Source organism: Aquarana catesbeiana, linkage group LG01, assembly GCF_042186555.1.
Source record: "Aquarana catesbeiana isolate 2022-GZ linkage group LG01, ASM4218655v1, whole genome shotgun sequence".
Classification (NCBI taxonomy): domain Eukaryota; kingdom Metazoa; phylum Chordata; class Amphibia; order Anura; family Ranidae; genus Aquarana; species Aquarana catesbeiana.
Genome location: NC_133324.1, coordinates 573,309,917 through 573,332,904, shown reverse-complemented (window position 1 = coordinate 573,332,904; position 22,988 = coordinate 573,309,917). Strand labels below are relative to the sequence as shown.

At 44.8% G+C, this 22,988-nt stretch overlaps 1 protein-coding gene across 4 annotated transcripts in view; it reads left to right on the top strand.

Annotated features, from left to right (window-relative positions):
* IDUA (alpha-L-iduronidase) overlaps positions 1-22,988 on the top strand; it is a 244,971-nt gene that overhangs the window by 207,489 nt on the left and 14,494 nt on the right. For 3 of the 4 annotated variants that reach the window (XM_073597591.1, XM_073597576.1, XM_073597584.1), the window contains 2 exons: positions 97-312; positions 3,962-4,083. In XM_073597591.1, coding sequence (XP_073453692.1) covers positions 97-312; positions 3,962-4,083 — 338 coding nt within the window. The remainder of the gene's footprint in view (positions 1-96; positions 313-3,961; positions 4,084-22,988) is intronic. The other variant, XM_073597596.1, reaches the window with a different exon arrangement.

Genomic DNA, 22,988 nt, shown 5'->3' with positions numbered 1-22,988 from the left:
GTGCTCCTATGGGGCTCCGGAGGAGGTGTTAACCCGTTGTGTGCTGATGTGAGGTGGACCAGGAAATATATATATTTATTTCTATTTTTTTTGCAGGTGAAGTACATATTTCCACACAAATATACATCGATGATAATAAGTCCATCAATGATAATATTATTGGAGTCATAGCAAGCACACATGATCCTGAAAAAGACATTCAGTCTGACAGTTGGCAATCAACCATACTACTTTACGCATCTGATGATAACAAAACGTCTACAGATATAAAGTTTTTAACATTAAATTTCACAAATTTCCCCAAATCAAAAGGTAATTTTTTTCAGCTTTTCATTAAGCAAGCCCTTTTAATGTTCTGTTTTATTTGTTGCACAACATTCTAGGTCTCCCATGGTTTCCAATACTATCTCTGCGCTGACAACACCCAAATTTATCTCTCTACCCCTCGGCTCACTCCCTCAGTCTCCTCACGTATCACAAATTTACTAACAGACATATCAGCCAGAATGTCACACCATTTCCTCAAACTCAGTGTATCCAAAACTGCGCTCATAATATTTCCTCCAGCATGGGCCTCTTTCCCTGATTTCTCTGTCAAGATCGATGGCACAACTGTTATCCCGTCCCCGCATTCCAAGATTCTAGGTGTAATCACGGACTCTGACCTATGCTTTCAGCCCCACAGCCAATAAATATTAAATAATACAGCGCTGCGTAAAAAGAGGGAGTGAACAGCTGCCAACACACCTGTAGACCCAAGTAGTAAGTAAATGTATAAAAAAGTGTGGCGCTATATACTCCAAAAAAAATGGCATCTCAAAATCAAATAAAAAGTGTATATATAAATAATGGCATACCATATGGTTAGATATTAGTATGAAGAAGTTAGATGAATACATATATAGCATACAAAAAATGTGAACCAATGTGCAAAGAACCCCTGCAGTGTTAAAATAAAGGGAAATGGTACACTGAGTATATAATATATAAATTATAAAAACATCAAACCATGTGGACAGTGATGCGAATATAAATAAACATAAAGTGAAAGGCAAATACAGTCCAAAAAAGTCCTAAATGGGATTAACACCACAGGGAACCAAATTATCAAAGTCCACCAATGATGTAGGAAATTGAAGAGGAAGTGAAAAAGCCACCACCCAGGGTCTTAGGGTGCTTACCAAAAATAAATGACCTGGGACGACTTATGCCGGCCAAGTCACAAAAGGCTGTGAGACACACAGGTCACAAGAATATATCTCCTTAGACACACATATTGACTCACAGATTAACATAGAGGGTATGTGAGGAGGCTGTGTAGACGTTTAAAGGCGACCAAAATAACCAGGAAGGGTAATAACGGTAGAAAGAGCCGTCACCTGAAGATATTAAAGGCTTACCAGAGGTTGTTGACTTGGGGAAACTTATGTCATCCAAGTCAAAAAGGCATGGAGACCAACTGGTCAAAAAGGTACATCCCCTTTTGATATCCTCAATAGATTCCAAAATAGGGCGGCTATTAAACATTCACAGTTATCCTCAACATTCATAGAAAGTAATATCTCGATGGAAGGCCACAAACCATATGCCATGCGAAAAATGGATGAAAAAACTCACATAGCGTAATAACGTAAACACTGGTTTATTAAAGATATAGGAAATTAACTCACATATTCGTAGATCATCAAAAAATTACAAAGATCAGGTAGCGGTAATTATGGAGAATGCACCCTGGTAATTATGGAGAATCCACACCATTTTTTACAAATGATTTAGCTGCAGCAAGTCTTTGCAGGAGGAAAGCAAAAAACCTCTATCACAATGCCTTGGTGGGCATTATCTAGAAGGAGTACTGAGGAACAGGTTCACATTTTAATGTGGAGGTATAAAATGTTTCATGGCACTTACAGGCCCAATTTAGGTGGACTAGTGATGCCATTGAGTAACACAGTAAGCATTGTCCCCAGGCACCTTCTGCCTCTAGACCTCTTAGCAGCCACATGGCTATAGTTTTACCCCAGCCTATATTCACTCACAGGTATATAAATTTAAGTTTGAATCCTTGGGATTATGCTTCTGCTTAGAGAATCATTATTTTTTTCTATGAGTTTGAATAAGCCTTAAAGCATGTCTCTAAAGGTTACAGTCTGTAGCATGACAGTCAGTGATACAAGATATAGGTCTTTGCATTGATCACACATTGACTCTGGCCATAAGAGGGCAGTGATTTACACTATGGCCCCCTGATTCAATGTCATATGATTGCAGACAGCCCTAGGCCCTCTTTCTTACCCAGGATAATTTTGTATTGCAACCCCTTTTCTTTCCTTTTCAGCAGTCAAGAACTATAAACGTTCCCAAAGTATTGGTGAATGCTGACCAATGGGAAGGAGGCACTGGTGAAACTGTCCAGTGACATTTGGGTTAGCAAAGCCCCTGGTACCGCATTTATATCTTTTTCTGTTTAAAGGAAAAGTATCCTGTTTGGTTTATATTTTCTCTATATATAATGGTCATAACTATAAAAAAAACTTGTTGAAATTTACACACAAATTAGTGATTTGTTTGCAGTGCATTTTCAGATGGCTCTCTTCAACGTTTAAGCCAGACAACTGAAGATTAAAAGCAGGCAGCCCATGCCAAAATATCTCTTTAGCTTACCCACAGTGCTCTGGAAATTTTTAAGCATAAAATGTAAAGCTTATTTCTAGGCAAATATATATATTTTTTAATTGGGCAGTTAGCTAGTGGGGGAGGGGGGGGGGGCTGACAAGAGATAAGCTTGAAAATAAAATGGACACAAATGCATTATAGTTTCCTAGTCATGATAGAAACATGCTCATGCCTTAAGAGCCTTTAAGAAATCTTTTTATATAGTTTGTTCGTTAGATTTAGAGTGGGGACTGGATGCCTTCAGCTGCCATTGTACTCTTGCTGGGCAGCTAATGTGTACCTGTGCCTTTAAGGCCGGCCATAGATGGTTCAAATCTAGGTCAGTTCAGCAGGAACCAGCTGAGATGCGAACCATGTATGGGTAGGCTGAATGTACCAAGTGAATCAACTAATCAAGTTGGGTACAACCAGCCTGCCAGATTTTGCATGCAATTATCGCTAGCAGCTGGCATACTGTAGCTGCTAGCAATAATGATTGCCTTCTCCCGGTGGGGACGGCTTTCCTGTTGGCTCGGCAGGAGAGATTCCCCTGTCAACACTGTCTGTGTTGATGGGAGAATCCTGTGGTTGTTAGGACAAAAATTCGCTCTGTGTGTGGCCGGCTTTAGGAGGAGTGGGGTCTCTTCAGGCATACCTGCCCTTAATTTATCCACTTTATCTGTTTTACTGTGAGTTGGTGGTCAAATAGTTTTTTTCATTTTTTTTTATGTTTTTCTTTTTGCAGGTTAGCTAGTAAGTGTGCTGGGAAATGTTATGTATGTTTGTGATATGCAAAGCCCTTCCATGTGTATCTTACTGCAAAGGCTAGTTATAAATTGGGTTGGAAGACATAAAAAAGGCCTCCTAGATATTGAGAAACTGGTTCATCTTCTTTTACTGTGCCATGTTCATTCCTTTCATCTGTTTAATGATCAGAATGTGCTCATAAAATGAAGGTCATTGAACCCACTCTGGGACACTGAAAGAATGCATGCAGGTTAGCAAGAGGTGAGAATGTAGTGCAGACATGTAAGAAGGGTCTGGAAATCCTTATTAATGTAACATTTCTCAGGTATGACCCAGTACATTCTTCTGGTCTTTCTCCTAAGAGTCAGTGACCCTTGAGTTCTATTTCTCCTTTAATACTGAAAGGAAAATATGTGACACAAAGAAAACATACAGTATGAATGCTGCCTATACAATAGTTATCGTTTAATAATCATTATATAACAAATATAGCAGTATATATTGCACAAATTCACTACATATCGTTTACCATACAAACCAAATGTATCTCTTACCATTTCAGATCTTTTGTATGTAATGTATTACATTGATAATGCATTAACAAACCCATTTCTGGAATGGCAAAAGGTTGGAAGTCCAGACTTCCCAACTATGAAAGATTTTAAACAAATACGTGATTCAGAGGTAAGATTATCTGATTCCAAAATGTTATTTAATGTTTTCATAAGCTTATTGTAACTGTGTGTGTATGTTTGTGTGTGTGTGTGTGTGTGTGTGTGTGTGTATATATATATATATATACACACAATAGTATAAAAAAACGTATGGACAGTAAATGTGATAGTCATATACTAAAAACAGCGCTAGTGTTGAGCAAATGTAAACATGTAAATAATTTGTGGCCAACTTCACACAGAAAGTCCTTAGGAACAGTGAAGCAAAAACAGTGGTTCAGAGAGTGTTCAAAGTAGATCCTATAGAGTGTCACAGCGTGCACCTTCCACCGATCAATCCAATTCCACCATGCGTGAACACACTCCCAGCTTGCAATGCTGCCTCTGACCACCCAGCCAGTGCTGAGGACTTCTACCAGTCCAGGGGAACTGAGGAACCACTTCGTTTTCTGGAATTCATCTTTGGCTCTGCTTTGGCGGATAAAGAGGGGATGTCCCAGTCTTGCAGAGGCTCTACCCTTGCCTCCAACATTCCACTACTTCGCCCTGGGTGGCACTAAGCTCCATTGATTCTATGCTTATGGCAGTAGAATCCAACGTCTCTGGTAAGCGTATTTCATCTATTCGCTTAAGTTGATGATATACAAGCTGACGGTTGGGAAGCAGACAAGATTATTCACACGGATTATTCTTTTCCACTGTGGACTTTTGTTCCTTTAGGATTACATATTTGTTTTTATTTCTTGGGACACTACGCATATATGCACTTTGAACTTTATATTTACTACTAATACATGTGTTTTTAGCGCTACAATTTATTTCATATTTGTTTTCCTTTTGGTCACTTGGTTTGTAGCAGCTGTCTTTTGTTTTTGTTTTTTTGGGTAGCGCATTAATCATCTTTCCCTTCACTGTGAACACACTCCCCTCAGGGGATTAAACTCACCAGAGCTAAAATATAAAAAAGCCTCCAAGGGAAGAAAATCTCTGAGCCAAACTGATATCAACACTTTTCCAGGAGATAAGTAGATGGTAGGGCTACAAGAAGGATCATAAACAAAAGAAAAGCGCACATAGCGTAATCCCGTTTATTATGCATAAAAACCCATCACATCACACATCCCCCATCAATGTATACTTACTAGACAAAAGCAATAATAGAGCATAAAAGAGTGAAAACACTGTGCACTGCACCGTAGGGACGTCCGGTAGTTCCGTCTAGGAAATCAAGGAGCGATAGAAACCACTTCCTCGTTCCGGGTCCAGCAGTGGTGGATCGCACGCGTCACTTCCGGCGTCATGTAGGTCACGCCCTGACTCGTTTCGTCATATCCTGACTTCAACAGAGGGTGTGCCTACACGACAAAACAGACAGGCTTAAATTGTCCCATTCTTAAGGGAACTAAATTCAAACACGAAAAATATCAAGTTGACTAGCGAATATAGTCAAAGTGATATCCATTTTTTAGATGTCAGTATTTTTAGGCAAGGAAACAGGTTGGGAACTAAAGTGTACTTCAAGCCTACTGACTCTAACAGTTACCTACCTATTGGCAGTGGCCATCACCCTATGTGGTTAAAAAATATTCCTAAGGGCCAGCTTACTAGAGTGAAAAGGAACTGTTCTAATGAAGTGGATTTTATATCACAAGCTCAAATTATAAAGAAGAAGTTTATTGAAAAAGGCTATTATGAAGAAGCATTGGATGCCACGATTCAGGAATTAGCTATGCTACCTAGAGATACTCTTTTGGAGGAAGCTCACCCTATCTAGAAAAATGACAGTCATGAGTGGAGTTTTTTCAGGCTTCCACTCTCAATACAGAGAGGTGGAAGATATTTTTTCCATGCACTGGCATGTCCTGCTTATGGACAAAGTTTTGCACTCAGTATTACCCTGTAAACCAGGGTTTATCTATAGGAAGTCATTGAGCTTTGCTGATAAAATAGTAAAAAAAGTGCTAGACCCTCCTGCGAGGCCTTCTACCTTTTGGGTTAGAGATGTTTTTTTCTGTTGCAGGAAGTGTCGGGCTTGCAAAGAAGTAAATAGGCCACTGAGGGCCCTTGAGAGGTTTACATCAACTTTTAACAATAAAGAATTTACCATCAAAGATTTTATTACCTGCAACACTTCTTATGTGGTCTATGCTCTGCAATGTCCGTGTGGTTTTATTTACGTAGGACGCACTAAGAGGCTTCTGAAAATTAGAAGTGCAGAGCATATAGCTAATATAAAAATAGGTTTCAAAGACCACAATGTTTCACTCCATTTTAAATTGATGCATAACCAGGACCCCTCTGGTCTGAAATTTTGGGGCATAGATCACTTAAAACTGCAGTGGAGGGGTTCCAATTTGGTCAGGGACTTATCTAAGAGAGAGACCCAATGGATTTTTTTGGCAGATACTTTATCGCCAAAGGGGTTAAATGTCGACTTAGACATCAATTGCTTCATAAGTGACTATTAATTTGATATTTTATTTAGAAAAGGTCAATTTATCCGAGTAGTTTTTATTCTATTTTTATTCTACATTTTAATTGTTTCTATATATGTGCAATTTGAGATAATTTCTGTATATGTATTTTATATGTATTTTTTATGTACGTTTTTACATACATATATATTGTCTTGAGGTTTTTAGAAACTATCATGTCTTTCATCTTATTTGCTTAAATGCACTATTTTAGTCGTAGCATGATTGAGTATCAGACTCGTCTGACGACTATGTTAATGATATATTGATTAGTATTATGTTATGTACTGTAATGTAACCTTAACGATATAGGATTATATGTTATGTACTGTAATGGAACTTAATGATATAAGATTGAATATCTGGGTTATGAGACGCTATGGAGGGTTGGTTTACAACCGTCTTAGCCTCTTCATTATTCATCGTTTTGGTTCATTTTGCCTGTTTATGTAATTAGTGCAGTGAGGTTTTTTGTCCCTCTTCCCCTCCCGTAGGAAGCCGTAACTGTTTACTTTAGTCGTGTCGACTTGCGCCTGTCGACGCGCTGTATGCTGTGATTGGCTGCGGAGGTTTGGGCAGGACAATTTAAGACCTTCTGTTTTGTTGTGTAGGCACGCCCTCTGTTGAAGTCAGGATATGACGAAATGTGTCAGGGCGTGACCTACACGACGCCAGAAGTGACGCGTGCGCTCCACCGCTGCTGGACCCGGAATGAGGAAGTGTTTTCTATCGCTCCTTGATTTCCTAGACGGAACTACCGGACGTCCCTACGGTGCAGTGCACAGTGTTTTCACTCTTTATGCTCTATGATTGCTTTTGTCTAGTACATATATATTGATGGGGGATGTGTGATGTGATGGGTTTTTATTAATAATAAACGGGATTACGATATGTGCGCTTTTTTTTTGTTTATGATCCTTCTTGGAGCCCTACCATTTACTTATCTCCTGGAAAAGTGTTGATATCAGTTTGGCTCAGAGATTTTCTTCCCTTGGAGGCTTTTTTATATTTTAGCTCTCGTGAGTTTAACCCCCTGAGGGGAGTGTGTTCACGCATTGTGGAATTGGATTGATCAGTGGAAGGTGCATGCTGTGACACTCTATAGGATCTACTTTGAACACTCTCTGAACCACTGTTTTTGCTTCACTGTTCCTAAGGACTTTCTGTGTGAAGTTGGCCACACATTATTTATATGTTTACATTTGCTCAACACTAGCGCTGTTTTTAGTATATGACTATCACATTTACTGTCCATACGTTTTTTATACTATTGTGTGTATTTTGTTTTAAACGGCAGCTCAGTCTCCACACCCTTGTTTTCACAAACCATTTGGGTGCTTTTGGGAGCTTTTGTATACTTTTGCTATGTCATTACCTATGCTGGCTACTTCTAAATAGCGGTTGTTTTCTGTGGCGCTGAGTGGTGTATTATAGGCCTGTAATATACACCTCTGTTTATATATATATATATATATATATATATATATATACAGTATCTCACAAAAGTGAGTACACCCCTCACATTTTTGTAAATATTTTATTATAGTAGTGAGTATACAGCTTGTATAACAGTGTAAATTTGCTGACTCCTCAAAATAACTCAACACACAGCTATTAATGTCTAAACCGCTGGCAACAAAAGTGAATACACACCTAAGTGAAAATGTCCAAATTGGGCCCAAATAGTCATTTTCCCTCCCCGGTGTAATGTGACTCGTTAGTGTTACGAGGTGTGACTGGGGAACAGGTATGTTAAATTTGGTGTTATCACTCTCACTCTCTCATACTGGTCACTGGGAATTCAACATGGCACCTCATGGCAAAGAACTATCTGACGATCTGAAAAAAAAAATTGTTGCTCTACATAAAGATAGCCTAGGCTATAAGAAGATTGCCAAGACCCTGAAACTGAGCTGTAGCACGGTGGCCAAGACTATACAGCGGTTTAACAGGACAGGTTCCACTCAGAACAGGCCTCGCCATGGTCGACCAAAGAAGTTGAGTGCATGTGCTCCAGAGGTTGTCTTTGGGAAATAGACATATGAGTACTGCCAGCATTGCTGCAGAGGTTGAAGGGGTGAGGGGTCAGCCTGTCAGTGCTCAGACCATATGCTGCACACTGCATCAAATTGGTCTGCATGGCTGTCGTCCCAGAAGGAAGCCTCTTCTAAAGATGATGTACAGGAAAGCCCACAAACAGTTTGCTGAAGACAAGCAGACTAAGGACATGGATTACTGGAACCATGTCCTGTGGTCTGATGAGATCAAGGTGTCACGGACACTGGCTGCAAGGACCTTTTTCTGTCCACATTCACCCTGTTATTTGGTTGTTAATTCTGAACAATACATGATTCTTGAAAGAGCTGATCACATTGACATGAGGAGACGAACTGTCTGGTCACCTGGGCTGCCTTAAGTGTTGTGTTAATTAACATGTTAATTATATAATTGTCTTTTAAGGTTTTGCTGGGGGGGGGGGGGGTATCCATGAGTCAGCCCTACCTCGTTATCTAACCCCTTGTGTTAAATGTGTATAAAAAGGCTGTGTTCTGTCCAATAAAGCATTCAAGATTCTACAAGCTATTTTCCGCTAGACTTGTATTCAATGCAGCTATAAGAATATATCTCTCTAATGGTCAGACTGGAGGAAGCAGTATTACTGATGGAAGCACTCAGCGGAGTGTGGGATAGTATCCGTCACAATTGGTGGCAAGCTGTGGGATGCTTCCTCTTGCCTAGGCACACCCAAATCACCACCGGGACCCCCTGCTCCTAACAGCAGATGGAACATCACTACGCCAGACTCAAGCGTAGCACCTTGAAGGATCTCTTGGAAGCCTGTGGAAAAGTCTCCAGCAACAAATCCAAAGCAACTCTCATCACCGAACTAATGGAGATTGACCAGGCCAGCAACCCACCAGCAGATACCTCAGAGGCGACAGAGTTCCAGCGTGACGTCCAGTGGCGACTGGCCTTGTATGGTACTCACCCCCCGCAGGAGGTTATCAGTCAAGTGTTACAAGAGGTGTCCCAGCTGCGAATGGCTGAACTCCAGCGGGACCAAGAAGCGTCAGTTATGTTCAACCGGGAAGATCCAGCAGCCCGCAAAAAGCTACCCTATGCTGCCTTCCGCATTTTTCAAGATGGTAAAGATGAGATGGATGTTTACCTGCAAATTTTTGAGCGGCAATGCGGTCTCCAAGGTGTCAATAAAACAGATTGGGTCACGCTCCTGGTCAGCCGTCTCACAGGAAGGGCTGCAGAGGCGTACTATAATGTCCCTGACAAGATCAGCCAGGACTATGACAGGGTAAAAGAAAGACTATTGGCTCGCTTCGGCATTACTCCAGAGGCACACCGTTTGAGGTTTCGCAACCTCCGCCGAAAGGAGAGAGAGCCTTACACAGAATGGGCTCATCAAATGACCCGAGCAGCGAAGAGTTGGATGACCCGGTGCCAAGCTGTTACCATGGCAGATGCGCTCCAGCTAATCCTCCTGGAGCAATTCTACGATCATACCCCACATGAAGTTAGAGACTGGGTAAAGTATCGGCGGCCAGTCACAGTAGATGAAGCTGCCACCCTAGCTGACCAATACGTGGATTCAAGGCGGACTGTACAACCAGAGCCTAAGACCCCAGCTCGGCCTGTCCCCAACATTCCACGGAGCGTTGCCCCTCCACACCAGCCGTCGATCCCCGGCCCCACTCAGCTACCATCTTCACGAGGAAAAGGGGACCTCTGCTACAGATGCAACCAAGCAGGGCATGTTAGGAGGTATTGTCCACAGAATGTTTCAAAGGACGCACGGAACAACAGGCCCCTTGGACCTGCCCGGGCTGCTGCACACTGTCTGGAGAGAGATGATGTGACTTGCCCAAGTGAGGAGAATATTGGAATTCTACATGAGGCAGACCCTGTGCAAGCTGCCACTACAGATAATCGTTTGCACCATCGACAAGCTGTGTGGATTAATGGTCGGGCTGCCCAGGGACTGCGGGACACGGGAGCTACTATTACCCTGATACAGTCCCGAATGATAAACCCGGCAGAGCAGACGGGAAGGTCTGTGGCTGTGCGGGTGGCCGGGGGAAATGTTATGCGGCTCCCCACTGCCAGGGTTCACCTTGATTGGGGTTCAGGGGCCAAAGAAGTGGAAGTGGGAATAATGCAGTACTTACCTGGAGAGGTTTTGTTGGGCAACGATTTGGGACATTTAAATTCAGCCTTCTCCCTGGATGTATCCCCGGAAGCCTACCCTGTTACCACCCGCCAGTAAGCCCAGATGGAGGTGTGCTCCCTCAAGGATGGGACCCAGGTAAGACCTGTCATCCCTGACCTAGACTGTACTACCCCAGCTATTCCTACCCCGACTTGGGCTTCTCCCCAAGACTTTGCTCAGGCAACTCTTAGCGACCCTTCCCTAGCTAGCTATAGGAAAAGAGCAAGATTGGACTCCGGGGGGGTTGGAGAGGGAGCGGATAGAGTGGGTCCAGGGATTACTCTATCGGGTTACTGAGGGAAAGACAGCCTCCCATCCACCCAAGCGGCAGCTGGTTGTGCCGCAGAAATATCGGCATGACCTGCTGCGCATTGGGCATGACATACCCTTAGCCGGACACCTGGGGATGTCCCGAACCCTCCACCGTCTGACTCAGTCGTTTTTTTGGCCAGGGATTACAGGGGATGTCCGACAGTATTGCCGGACCTGTGACACATGTCAGCGGGTGGGTAAGCATGGGGGCCCACTGAAAGCTCCCCTACACCCTTTACCGATCATTGATGAACACTTTAGCCGCGTTGCCGTAGACCTGGTTGGACCATTGCCCCGACCTAGTCCTTCTGGGAAGAGATATATCCTTACTGTGGTGGATTATGCCACCCGGTACCCGGAGGCCATTCCCCTGGCAAATATCCACGCAGAAACTGTGGCTGATGCTTTGCTCCGGATCTTTGCCAGGGTGGGTTTCCCTAGGGAAATCATCTCTGACCAGGGGACCCAGTTCACTGCTGAGCTCACTCAGCAGTTATGGAGGCTCTGTGGGATAAAGCCCCTACAGAGCTCTCCCTATCACCCCCAGACCAACGGACTGTGTGAGAGGTTCAATGGAACACTGAAACAGCTGCTTAGGACATTTGCAACCTCTCACAGGGATTGGGAGAGATATCTGCCACACCTTCTCTTTGCTTATCGGGAGGTGCCGCAGGAATCTACTGGGTTCTCCCCGTTTGAGTTACTGTATGGGAGGCGGGTGAGGGGGCCCCTAGATCTAGTCAGAGCCCACTGGGAAGGGGGAACTGATCCCCAAGGGTCCCCTATCGTAGCATACGTTCTTGAGTTTAGGGACAGACTGAAGGAGCTCACGGACACCGTCCAGGAGAACCTTCGGGCTTCCCAAAGGCGGCAGAAACTATGGTACGATCGTACTGCTCGGAACCGCACTCTGGAGGTTGGGCAGAAGGTTCTTGCCCTCAGGCCAACCAAGCAGGACAAGTTACAGGCAACTTGGCAGGGACCTTACCGGGTTGTGGCAAAGCTCTGTGACATAACCTATCTAGTGGCTAAATGTTCGGATGAAAGAGTCCGACGGACCTTTCATGTGAACATGTTGAAAGCATACTGGGAAAGATCAGGAGAGGTAGCCGCTATATGTGCTCCAGCTGTGGAAGATCCTGAGAATCTTCCCCTGCTGGTGCTCCCGGAGCTAAACAGAATTACTGCAGGGATAGAGACGATAAAGCTTGACGACCAGCTAGGGCCGACGCGGAGAGAACAAGCTAGACAGGTCCTTAGTCAGAGAAGGGAAATGTTCTCCACAGTCCCTGGGTACACTACTATGGCAGTGCACCGTGTGGAGACCCTGGGACAACTGCCGCTAAGTCAGGCGGCTTACCGGATACCTGACGCAGTGAGAGAGGGGATGCATCATGAGATTAAGGAGATGCTTGAGTTGGGAGTCATTGAGCCATCCAGCAGCCCCTGGGCTTCCCCGGTGGTCCTTGTACCGAAGCGGAATGGCACAACTCGCTTCTGTGTAGACTACTGCAGATTAAATGAGTGCATCACCACTGATGCTTACCCTATGCCCCGGGTCGATGATCTGTTAGATCGCATTGCTCGGGGAAAATTCCTGTCAACCCTTGACCTATGCAAAGGGTACTGGCAAATTCCCCTGGATGCGGAATCTATTCCGAAATCGGCGTTCATTACCCCATTTGGCTTATATCAGTCTAAAGTAATGCCATTTGGGATGAAGAATGCACCGGCGACTTTCCAGAGGATGGTAGACCAACTCCTTGATGGCCTCCAGGACTATGCTTGTGCATATCTGGACGACATTGCAATCTACAGTGATACCTGGGAGGACCATCTGGTTCACCTGGGTGTCGTGTTAGACAGCATCAAGGCTGCAGGACTAACCCTTAAGCCAGAGAAATGCAGCATAGGGATGTCCGAGGTACAGTACCCTGGACATCGAGTAGGCAGTGCACAACAACGACCCAAGCCTGCTAAGATTGAGGCAGTTGCCAAGTGGCCGACCCCCTGTACTAAAACCCAGGTCCTGGCGTTCCTCGGCACAGCTGGGTACTATAGGAAATTTGTCCCGCAATATAGTTCCATCGCTAAGCCCCTGACAGACCTGACTAAGAAGCACCTTCCCCGACAGGTACTGTGGTCCCCCGAGTGTGAAGCTGCCTTCCAACGATTAAAGAATGCACTAACTACGTTTTTGTGTCCACACAGATGCCTCTACATTTGGGTTGGGGGCAGTACTGAGCCAAGTAGGTCCTGATGGCGGTGAGCACCCAGTGGCCTACATCAGTCGGAAGCTGCTACCCAGGGAAGTCGGTTATGCAGCCGTGGAGAAGGAGTGTTTGGCGCTGGTGTGGGCTCTCAAGAAATTCCAACCTTATCTCTACGGACGATCTTTTATGGTGCTCATCGACCACAATCCATTATTCTGGCTTAATTGGGTCTCTGGGGATAATGGACGTTTGTTACGATGGAGCTTGGCACTGCAGCCTTACAATTTTACCATACAGTATCGGCCAGGAAAGCAGAATGGGAACGCTGATGGACTTTCCCGGCAAACTGAACTTGTAAAACTCTCCCGGACAGCTCCAAGCTGACCCATGGTGGATCTAGTTCGGTCTGCCGGACTATGGGACGGGGGGGGGGGGGGCACTGTCACAGACACTGGCTGCAAGGACCTTTTCCTGTCCACATTCACCCTGTTATTTGGTTGTTAATTCTGAACAATACATGATTCTTGAAAGAGCTGATCACATTGACATGCGGAGACGAACTGTCTGGTCACCTGGGCTGCCTTAAGTGTTGTGTTAATTAACATGTTAATTTATATAATTGTCTTTTAAGGTTTTGCTAGAGGGGAGGGGGGGAGTATCCATGAGTCGGCCCTACCTCGTTATCTAACCCCTTGTGTTAAATGTGTATAAAAAGGCTGTGTTCTGTCCAATAAAGCATTCAAGATTCTACAAGCTATTTTCGGCTAGACTTGTATTCAATGCAGCTATAAGAAGATATCTCTCTAATGGTCAGACTGGAGGAAGCAGTATTACTGATGGAAGCACTCAGCGGAGTGTGGGATAGGATCTGGCACACAAGGCAAACTAATTTGGTTCAGATGGTGTGAAGCGTGTGTGGTCGGCAACCAGGTGAGGAGTACCAAGACAAGTGTGTCTTGCCTACAGTCAAGCATGGTGGTGGGAGTGTCATTGTCTGGAACTGCATGAGTGCTCCCAGCACTGGGGAGCTACAGTTCATTGAGGGAACCATGAATGGCAACATGTACTGTGACATACTGAAGCTGAGCATGATCCCCTCCTTTCGGAGACTGAGCCGCAGGGCAGTATTCCAACATAACGACCCCAAACACACCTCCAAGACGACCACTGCCTTGCCAAAGAAGCTGAGGGTAAAGGTGATGGACTGGCCAAGCATGTCTTCAGACCTAAACCCTATTGAGCATCTGTGGGGCATCCTCAAACGAAAGGTGGAGGAGCACAAGGTCTCTAGCATCCACCAGCTCCGTGATGTCGTCATTGAGGAGTGGAAGAGGACATTGGCAACCTGTGAAGCTCTGGTGAACTCCATGCCCAAAAGGGTTAAGGCAGAGATGGAAAATAATGGTGGCCACACAAAATATTGACACTTTGGGCCCAATTTGGACATTTTCACTTTTGTTGCTAGCGTTTTAGTTAATAATGGCTGTGTGTTGAGTTATTTTGAGGGGACAGCAAATTGACACTGTTATACAAGCTGTACACTCACTACTTTTCATTTTTAGCAAAGTGTAGTTTCTTCAGTGTTGTCACATGAAAAGTTATAATAAAATATTTACAAAAATGTGAGGGGTGTACTCCTTTTTGTGAGATACTGTATATATAAATATATATATATATATTTATATGCAGGGCTGGCACTACCAAGGTAGGCGCCGGCCTAGAGCGCACATCAGTAGGGGGCGCTGCGCTGGTGTGCGGCTGGCGTGTTAAGCAAGTGTGCCGCCCCTATTACCGCCAGGGTTTTGTCCTGTTTCCTCCCCGCATCTCCGTCTTTTCCCCTGACTCAGCCTTTCCAGCGATGTCCAGGGCTCGGAACTTTCAGCCTCGGCTGTGCGGGCACTCTGCAGGATCAGAGCACACTCCGAGACAACACTTCCAATATCCCCATGCAAACCCCATTGAGTGATTCCATATTTCTTTCCTCTGCTTGATATGCAAAAACAGTTGCAGCTGCCTATGGTTTTCTTTCTATTTGTCATTAACCATGAATCAGACTGAGACAAAAGTGCAGCAAAAATCACACTTTTTAATAAAATGGTACAAACAGAGCAAATGTAGTCAAAACATAGCCAGGGTTCGGTAACCAGAGCGGGCAGTAAGAACAACCCAGTGAAATAGAAATCCAGAGATCAGCGTAGTAGAGGCAGTAAACAGGATCAGGAACCAAAAGGGAAGTCAGCCAGGCAAAGGTCTTTTAGAGGAAAACACAGCAGAGAGTATCCGGATATGTTGACCAGGTGAAGGCACAGGAGATCTGATCCAGGCAGTTTAAATAGCCAGCAGAGCTAGCTGACGAGCAGGAATTGAAGACCAGGTGAGTCACTGTGTAATGAAGTGTACTGGCAATTAACCGACAGCTGAGCACAGAGCTCTGAGAAAGAAGGGCTGAGCCCAGCCCTGACCGTACCCCCTCCTCAATGACCCCTCCCCCTCAGAGGACCACCAGGTTTGAGGGGAAAATGTCTATGGAAAGCACGGAGGAGGACTGGAGTATGTACATCCAAGGATGAGACCCAAGAGCGTTAATCCGGACTGTACCCTTTCCAATGAACCAGGTATTCTATGCGCCCACAGAACCTACGTGAATCAATGATATGTTGTATTTCATACTCCTCATGGTTCTCAACCTGCACTGGGTGAGGATGTGGTACCGAGGTGGTGAAGCCATTGCATACCAAAGGTTTTAATAAGGATATATGAAATACGCATATTCGAAGGAAGGTCTAAAGCTTAAGCCACTGGGTTGATCCTACGGAGAATACGGAAAGGCCCAATAAACCATGGTGCCAGTTTTAGTGAGGGAACATGGAGTCGGAGGTTGCGAGATGACAGCCAGACCCGGCCCCAAACTTGGTAGGAAGACACAGGTAGGTGTCCATGGTCAGTATGGAGTCTGTACTTATCATTGGCACGTCGCAAGGATTCTTGGACCTGTACCCAAGTGGAACGAAGACCATGGAAATGCTCCTCCAATGCAGGAATGCTCTGAGGAACAAATGAGTCAGGCAACATGGATGGTTGGAAACCATAATTTGCAGAGAATGGAGACAATCTGGAAGCGGTAATTGACAGCACTATTGTGAGCAAACTCCTCCCAAGGTAAGAGGTCTGACCAGTTGTCATGGTGGTCAGAAATGTAGCAACGTTAAAAACTGCTCCAAGGACTGGTTGGCTCGTTCTGCGGCCCCATTGGACTGCGGGTGATACGCAGAGGAGAAGGAAAGCTGAATTTGCAACTGTGCACAAAAGGTTGGCCAAATCTTGGACACAAACTGGCTACCCAAGATGATAACCTTGGGTAGCCCATGTAAGCGAAAGATTTCCAAGCAAAAATGGAAGCCAGTTCTTTGGATGTGGGCAACTTCTTAAGTGGAATACAATGATACATTTTTGAGAACCAGTCAACCACCATAAAGATAACTGTGTTGCCCTGAGAGTTGGGTGACTCCATAATAAAATCCATAAACAGGTGGGCCCAAGGCCTCTCCCCATGGGGTATCAGTTGTAGGAGGCCCACTGGAAGGTGTCCTGGTGTCTTACTCTGAGCACACACAGAACAAGCAGCTACGAAGGTGGCTACATCAGCGCGTAGACTAGGCCACCAGAATTGTTGGGAAGTATCACAGGGCCAGGAACCATCTTGGAAGCGGAGGAAAACTGTTGCGACAATGCATCAGCCCTTACATTCTTAGTACCGGGTAAGAATGAGACTGTAATTGAAGCTTGACAAGAAAAGAGCCCATCACGCCCTTTTGGGAGAGAAGTGTTTAGCCTCAGACAAGAATGTAAGGTTCTTATGGTCAGTCAGAATAAGAATCGGCACAGTGGTACCTTCGAGGAGATGCCTCCATTCTTTAAGGGCAGAATGATCGCGAACAACTCTCTGTCCCCAATCTCATAATTACATTCTGCAGGAAACAATTTATTGGGAAAGTAGCCACAAGGATGCATAGCGCTCTCAGAGGTAGGATGTTGAGACAGTAGGGCACCAACTCCAGTCTCAGAATCATTAATCTCAAGGATGAAAGGTACTGTAGGATCAGGATTAGTGGCGGCTGGTGAAGTTTTAAGATGGGAGGCGCCAGACCCTGCCCTTCCTTTTTGACCCCTCCCACTTGGTGAAAATAGGCGTGGTTTCAGCGAAATAGTGGGCATGGCTCTAAGGTGGTGTGGTTGGCATCTGAGATGAACGAGAGATGGAGGGAGAGGGAGAGAGGGATGGAGGGACAGCAGGCCCAGATCCTACACAACAATAGAAATATGCATACAGTAAATGGACGTGACCTGACACACACTGTACGAAACACATGGTGGCCTCCATCCCTGATTTAATCGATTAAAAAGGAGGAATTTTGTGGGACTTTAAATGAGGGTACGCCATGTTGAGAGAAAGTGACAACATAAATATGAAAGTACAGTACAAGATTTATTTATTGCAATTTACAATACATATCAGATATTTTGTATCAAGTAGATAGGTAGTCACCAGACTTACACTAAATATGCTGCTCATGGCATGCAATACAAAAATAAAGTAGACATGGCAAATATACATGGTATAATAAATCGATTGAAAGACAAATATAATAAAAACAAGTAACTGTTGGCATCTAGTGGCACTCTACGTGTTTCCTGGCGTTACAGCCATTCATCAGGAGTGTTATAAGGTATTGTACTAGGAAGGAAAAAACAGGGATTAATGATAGTACCCTTAGAATAAGGGGGGGGGGGCAGGGGAATCAAGTCCCAACAAGGTGGAGATAGATTGGGATACTTACTGACAACCTCAAAGCCAAGTCCGGTATCAGCCAAGGAAGATGGGGGCATGAGGCATGATGTCTCCCCCGGGGTTGAAACGGGGAAACCCTCCAAGGAAGGAGAACAGCGCCCGGAGCCCAGCATAGTGGTCACAGCATGATCCAATAGGCTATGTGTACACCGAAAGTGCATGGTGTTCCTAGAACAATGTGTCAAAAAAAGGGGATTGGTTAAATGTGTAAAGGTGTGAAGGTAATGGAGAAAAGATGTCTGTGTTCCCGCAAGGGGACTACATAAGGGAGTGTATGTGAAAAAAAAAAAAGTAAGGGGAGAAATACATAACAAAAATCATACCAAAAGGGGGATGGCTCATCTCCCAGCAAAGATGATAACCTGTGTGTAGGATCAGGATGTGCTTCCTTGTGATTGAATCAAGCAAATGAACCACCAGCTGCTCCAAGGCTACTGATATACTCACTCCCAGGGAGGGGCCCTGTTAGCATCATGCCTGATTGGCCAGACCGCACAAGAGAGGTGGGGAGGGGATTCCCAGCTGCATGTGGAGGAGCCATCAGCAGTGGGTCTCCACCCCTCTCGTGCGTGGCTAAGGATGGAATAAAAGAGATGTTAAAACAACGTCAATGACACCGCTGGTTGCGGCGTCAAAGCATGACGCCGATGAGCAGGAGGCCAAATCCCTTCACACCTTTACACATTTACCCTGTAACCAATCCCCTTTTTTGACACATTGTTCTAGGAACACCATGCACTTTCGGTGTACACATAGCCTATTGGATCATGCTGAGACCACTATGCTGGGCTCCAGGCACTGTTCTCCTTCCTTGGAGTGTTTCCCCATTTCAACCCCAGGGGAGACATCATGCTTTGTGCCCCCATCTTCCTTGGCTGATACCGGACTTGGCTTTGAGGTTGTCAGTAAATATCCCAATCTATCTCCACCTTGTTGGGACTTGATTCCCCTGCCCCCCCCCCCCCCTTATTCTAAGGGTACTATCATTAATCCCTGTTTTTTCCTTCCTAGTACAATACCTTATAACACTCCTGATGAATGGCTGTAACGCCAGGAAACACGTAGAGTGCCACTAGATGCCAACAGTTACGTGTTTTTATTATATTTGTCTTTCAATCGATTTATTATACCATGTATATTTGCCATGTCTACTTTATTTTTGTATTGCATGCCATGAGCAGCATATTTAGTGTAAGTCTGGTGACTACCTATCTATTTGATACAAAATATCTGATATGTATTGTAAATTGCAATAAATAAATCATGTACTGTACTTTCATATTTATGTTGTCACTTTCTCTCAACATGGTGTACCCTCATTTAAAGTCCCACAAGATTCCTCCTTTTTATCCAATAGAAATATGTGTATTCTAGAAAGTTTAACAATCAGCAGATAAAGATATTCCAAACACCTGGTGTTAGCACTTCAATCATCCCGGAACCATGGTTATATGGTGTCAGGATGATTGAAGCACATTATTTCTATTATTACATTGTAATATAAAATGAAATCATTCAACTGACCATAATGCAGAATCAGTGGGAGCCCTGAGGGTGTCACTAGCCACGTCGCCTGCCACCAGATGCCATCAGGTGCCCCCAGTGGAGTCCGTCCTTACATGCAGCCTGTGTCACCTCAAATGCAGCCTGTGTCCCATCAAATGCAGCCTGTGTCCCACCAAATGCAGCCTGTGTCCCACCAAAAGCAGCCTGTGTCCCACCAAATGCAGCCTGTGTCCCACCAAATGCAGCCTGTGTCCCACTAAATGCAGCCTGTGTCCCACTAAATGCAGCCTGTGTCCCACTAAATGCAGCCTTGCCTGTGTCCCACCAAATGCAGCCTTGCCTGTGTCCCACCAAATGCAGCCTTGCCTGTGTCCCACCAAATGCAGCCTTGCCTGTGTCCTATCAAATGCAGCCTTGTCTGTGTCCCACCAAATGCAGCCTTGCCTGTGTCACATCAAATGCAGCCTTGCCTGTGTCCCACCAAATGCAGCCTTGCCTGTGTCACATCAAATTCAGCCTTGCCTGTGTTCTACCAAATGCAGCCTTGCCTGTGTCCCACCAAATGCAGCCTTGCCTGTGTCCCACCAAATGCAGCCTTGCCTGTGTCCCACCAAATGCAGCCTTGCCTGTGTCCCACCAAATGCAGCCTTGCCTGTGTCACATCAAATGCAGCCTTGCCTGTGTCCCACCAAATGCAGCCTTGCCTGTGTCACATCAAATGCAGCCTTGCCTGGGTGCCACCAAATGCAGCCTTGCCTGTGTCCCATCAAATGCAGCCTTGCCTGTGTCCCACCAAATGCAGCCTTGCCTGCATCACATCGAACCCCCCTCCCCTTCTCCGTGCAAATGCAGCCTTGCCTGTGTCCCATCGAACCCCCCCTCCCCCCCGTTCTCCGTGGGAGCAGCACAGCGTTACTTACCTTGCTGTGTTGTCCTGTCCTGCGGTGTCTGATTGCATAGACGTGGTGCTTCCCATAGTGCACTGTGTCCGGCGTCCGAACACAGTGCACTTAAGGACCTTTTTTTGTATTTTTTTTTTAAAAACGTTTTTTTTTTTTTGACTGCCTGGAGGGGGGGTGGCGCCCATGCGCCCTGTTACCCTGAAAGATCTATATTTAAGATTTTTTATATCTCATAGATATGATGCGGGTTAAATGAGAGTTCTTTTGACTAAGAGTGAAAGCTTTAAATATAATGACATTTATTAGGAAGCAGTTGAAAGTGTAGCTAATACACAATCATCTATCTATAGCCTTACACCAAGGAAGAAAATATTAGGTTGAAATCAAATATTTACATGAAGGAATACAGAGTATATTCCTTAAAACAGTAATCTATAGACGTATTTAGTTACAAGTAAAAGGGGCATACCTTTCCCCATAATTATCCATCCTTACCAAAGGTCCATTCTGCTGGCTGGTCTATCAGAAAGAGCCTTTACTTCCCCGTTAGTCTGTGTATATCAAACCAGGCTGATGTCTCATTGGTTGGCCTAGCTTGGATCATGATTGGAGAGCTTACTCCATAAGTCGGCCCCCTCTCAATTAAATCTCCTAGCCAGAATAGTCACAAGGATTTACATGAATTTCCCCAGGAACTTGGGTATTGATTATGGGTTGGGCTCCCTTCATGGCATATCTCAGCATGGGATCCTTTGAAGTAAGTATGTGTTAAACAATGGGTTTGAAACCCATTGTTTGTACACAAAAGCCTAGGCACCGTCTTGTCTGCTTAGCCTAACCTTCTTGGTGGCTCTGTTACATAGATACAAGGCTAGTTGAACTATATTCATAATTACAATATTTTACAGCTATTAATGGAAATTTCACATAAACCCATAAAGCAACAACCCCCTATGGACAGGCCTCCACTGATCAGGATGTACCAACACAGGAGCAGAAACAAGGGCAGCCTTGAGACTCTCAAAGGCATTAATGAAATCCGGAGACCAATTCCGTGGGTTACCGTCCTTTCTGGTCATATCAGTCAGGGGTTTGACCAGAGACGAGAAGTTACAAATAAACTTCCGATAATAATTGGAAAAGCCAAGAAAGCGTTGCAATGGACGTAAACCCATGGGTGGGGGCCACTGTAGAACTTTCTCTGGGTCCATGAATCAGACTGAGACAGAAGTGCAGAAAAAAAATCACACTTTTTAATAAAATGGTAAAATGTTACAAAGCAAACATAGTCAAAACATAGCCAGGGTTCTGTAACCAGAGCAGGTAGTAGGAACAAGCCAGTGAAACAGGAATACAGAGATCAGCATAGTAGAGGCAGTAAACAGGATCCGGAACCAGAAGGGAAGTTAACCAGGCAAAAGTCTTTAACGGGAAAACACTGCAGAGAGTATCCGAATATGTTGGCCAGGCGCAGGAGATCTGATCCAGGCAGTTTAGCAGGGGCTAGCTGACGAGCAGTAAATGAAGACCAGGTGAGTCACTGTGGAATGAAGAGTACTGACAATTAACCAACAGCTGAGCACAGAGCTCTGAGAAGTAAGGGCTGAGCCCAGCCCTGACACTTTTTTTTTAAGTGTTTCTTAAAGCCAGATGGTTGGAACGTTAAATTAAAATAGTTTTGAGGCATGTCTGTAATTAGCTTTTATTCTACACAATTGTGCAGTACAGCATTTGGACAAAGGTGTGGGGGTACCAGTGATGTTCGGAGCCGCTCGGATGCACTCAGAGCCGCTCAGAGACACTTGGAAACACTCTGTTGAATGAACAATTGAATGAACATTTTCCACAACATTTTGTGATTCCATACTTTTTGCCAGGAGTTGTAATACTCTAGCCTGTCCATATACTACTCTAGCCTGCCCATATACTACCCTACCCTGCCCATATACTACCCTAGCCTTGCAATACGCATAAACAAAAATTGCATTACGCAATGCAAGCTATTTTTTTTTTTTAAATCCTGACTCGGTTTGCGAGAGCGTCTCACAAGATGAGCAGGATTCAAGCTAATGGGGTGTGCAGTACAGCATTTGGACAAAGGTGTGGGGGTACCAGTGATGTTCGGAGCCGCTCGGATGCACTCAGAGCCGCTCAGAGACACTTGGAAACACTCTGTTCCTGAGTGTCTCCGAGTGCATCTGAGCGTTCTCCGAGTGTTTCCGAGTGTCTCTGGCCCCCCCCCACCTCTGGCCACATGCTGTACTACATACAATAGCAGTCACTGTGGAACGAAATATGTGAGTTTCCATTGACTCCTATGGGGAAACTCGCTTTGATATACGAGTGCTTTGGATTACAAGCATTCTTCTGGAACGAATTATGCATGTAATCCAAGGTACCACTGTGTGTGTGTATGTGTGTGTGTGTATATATATAT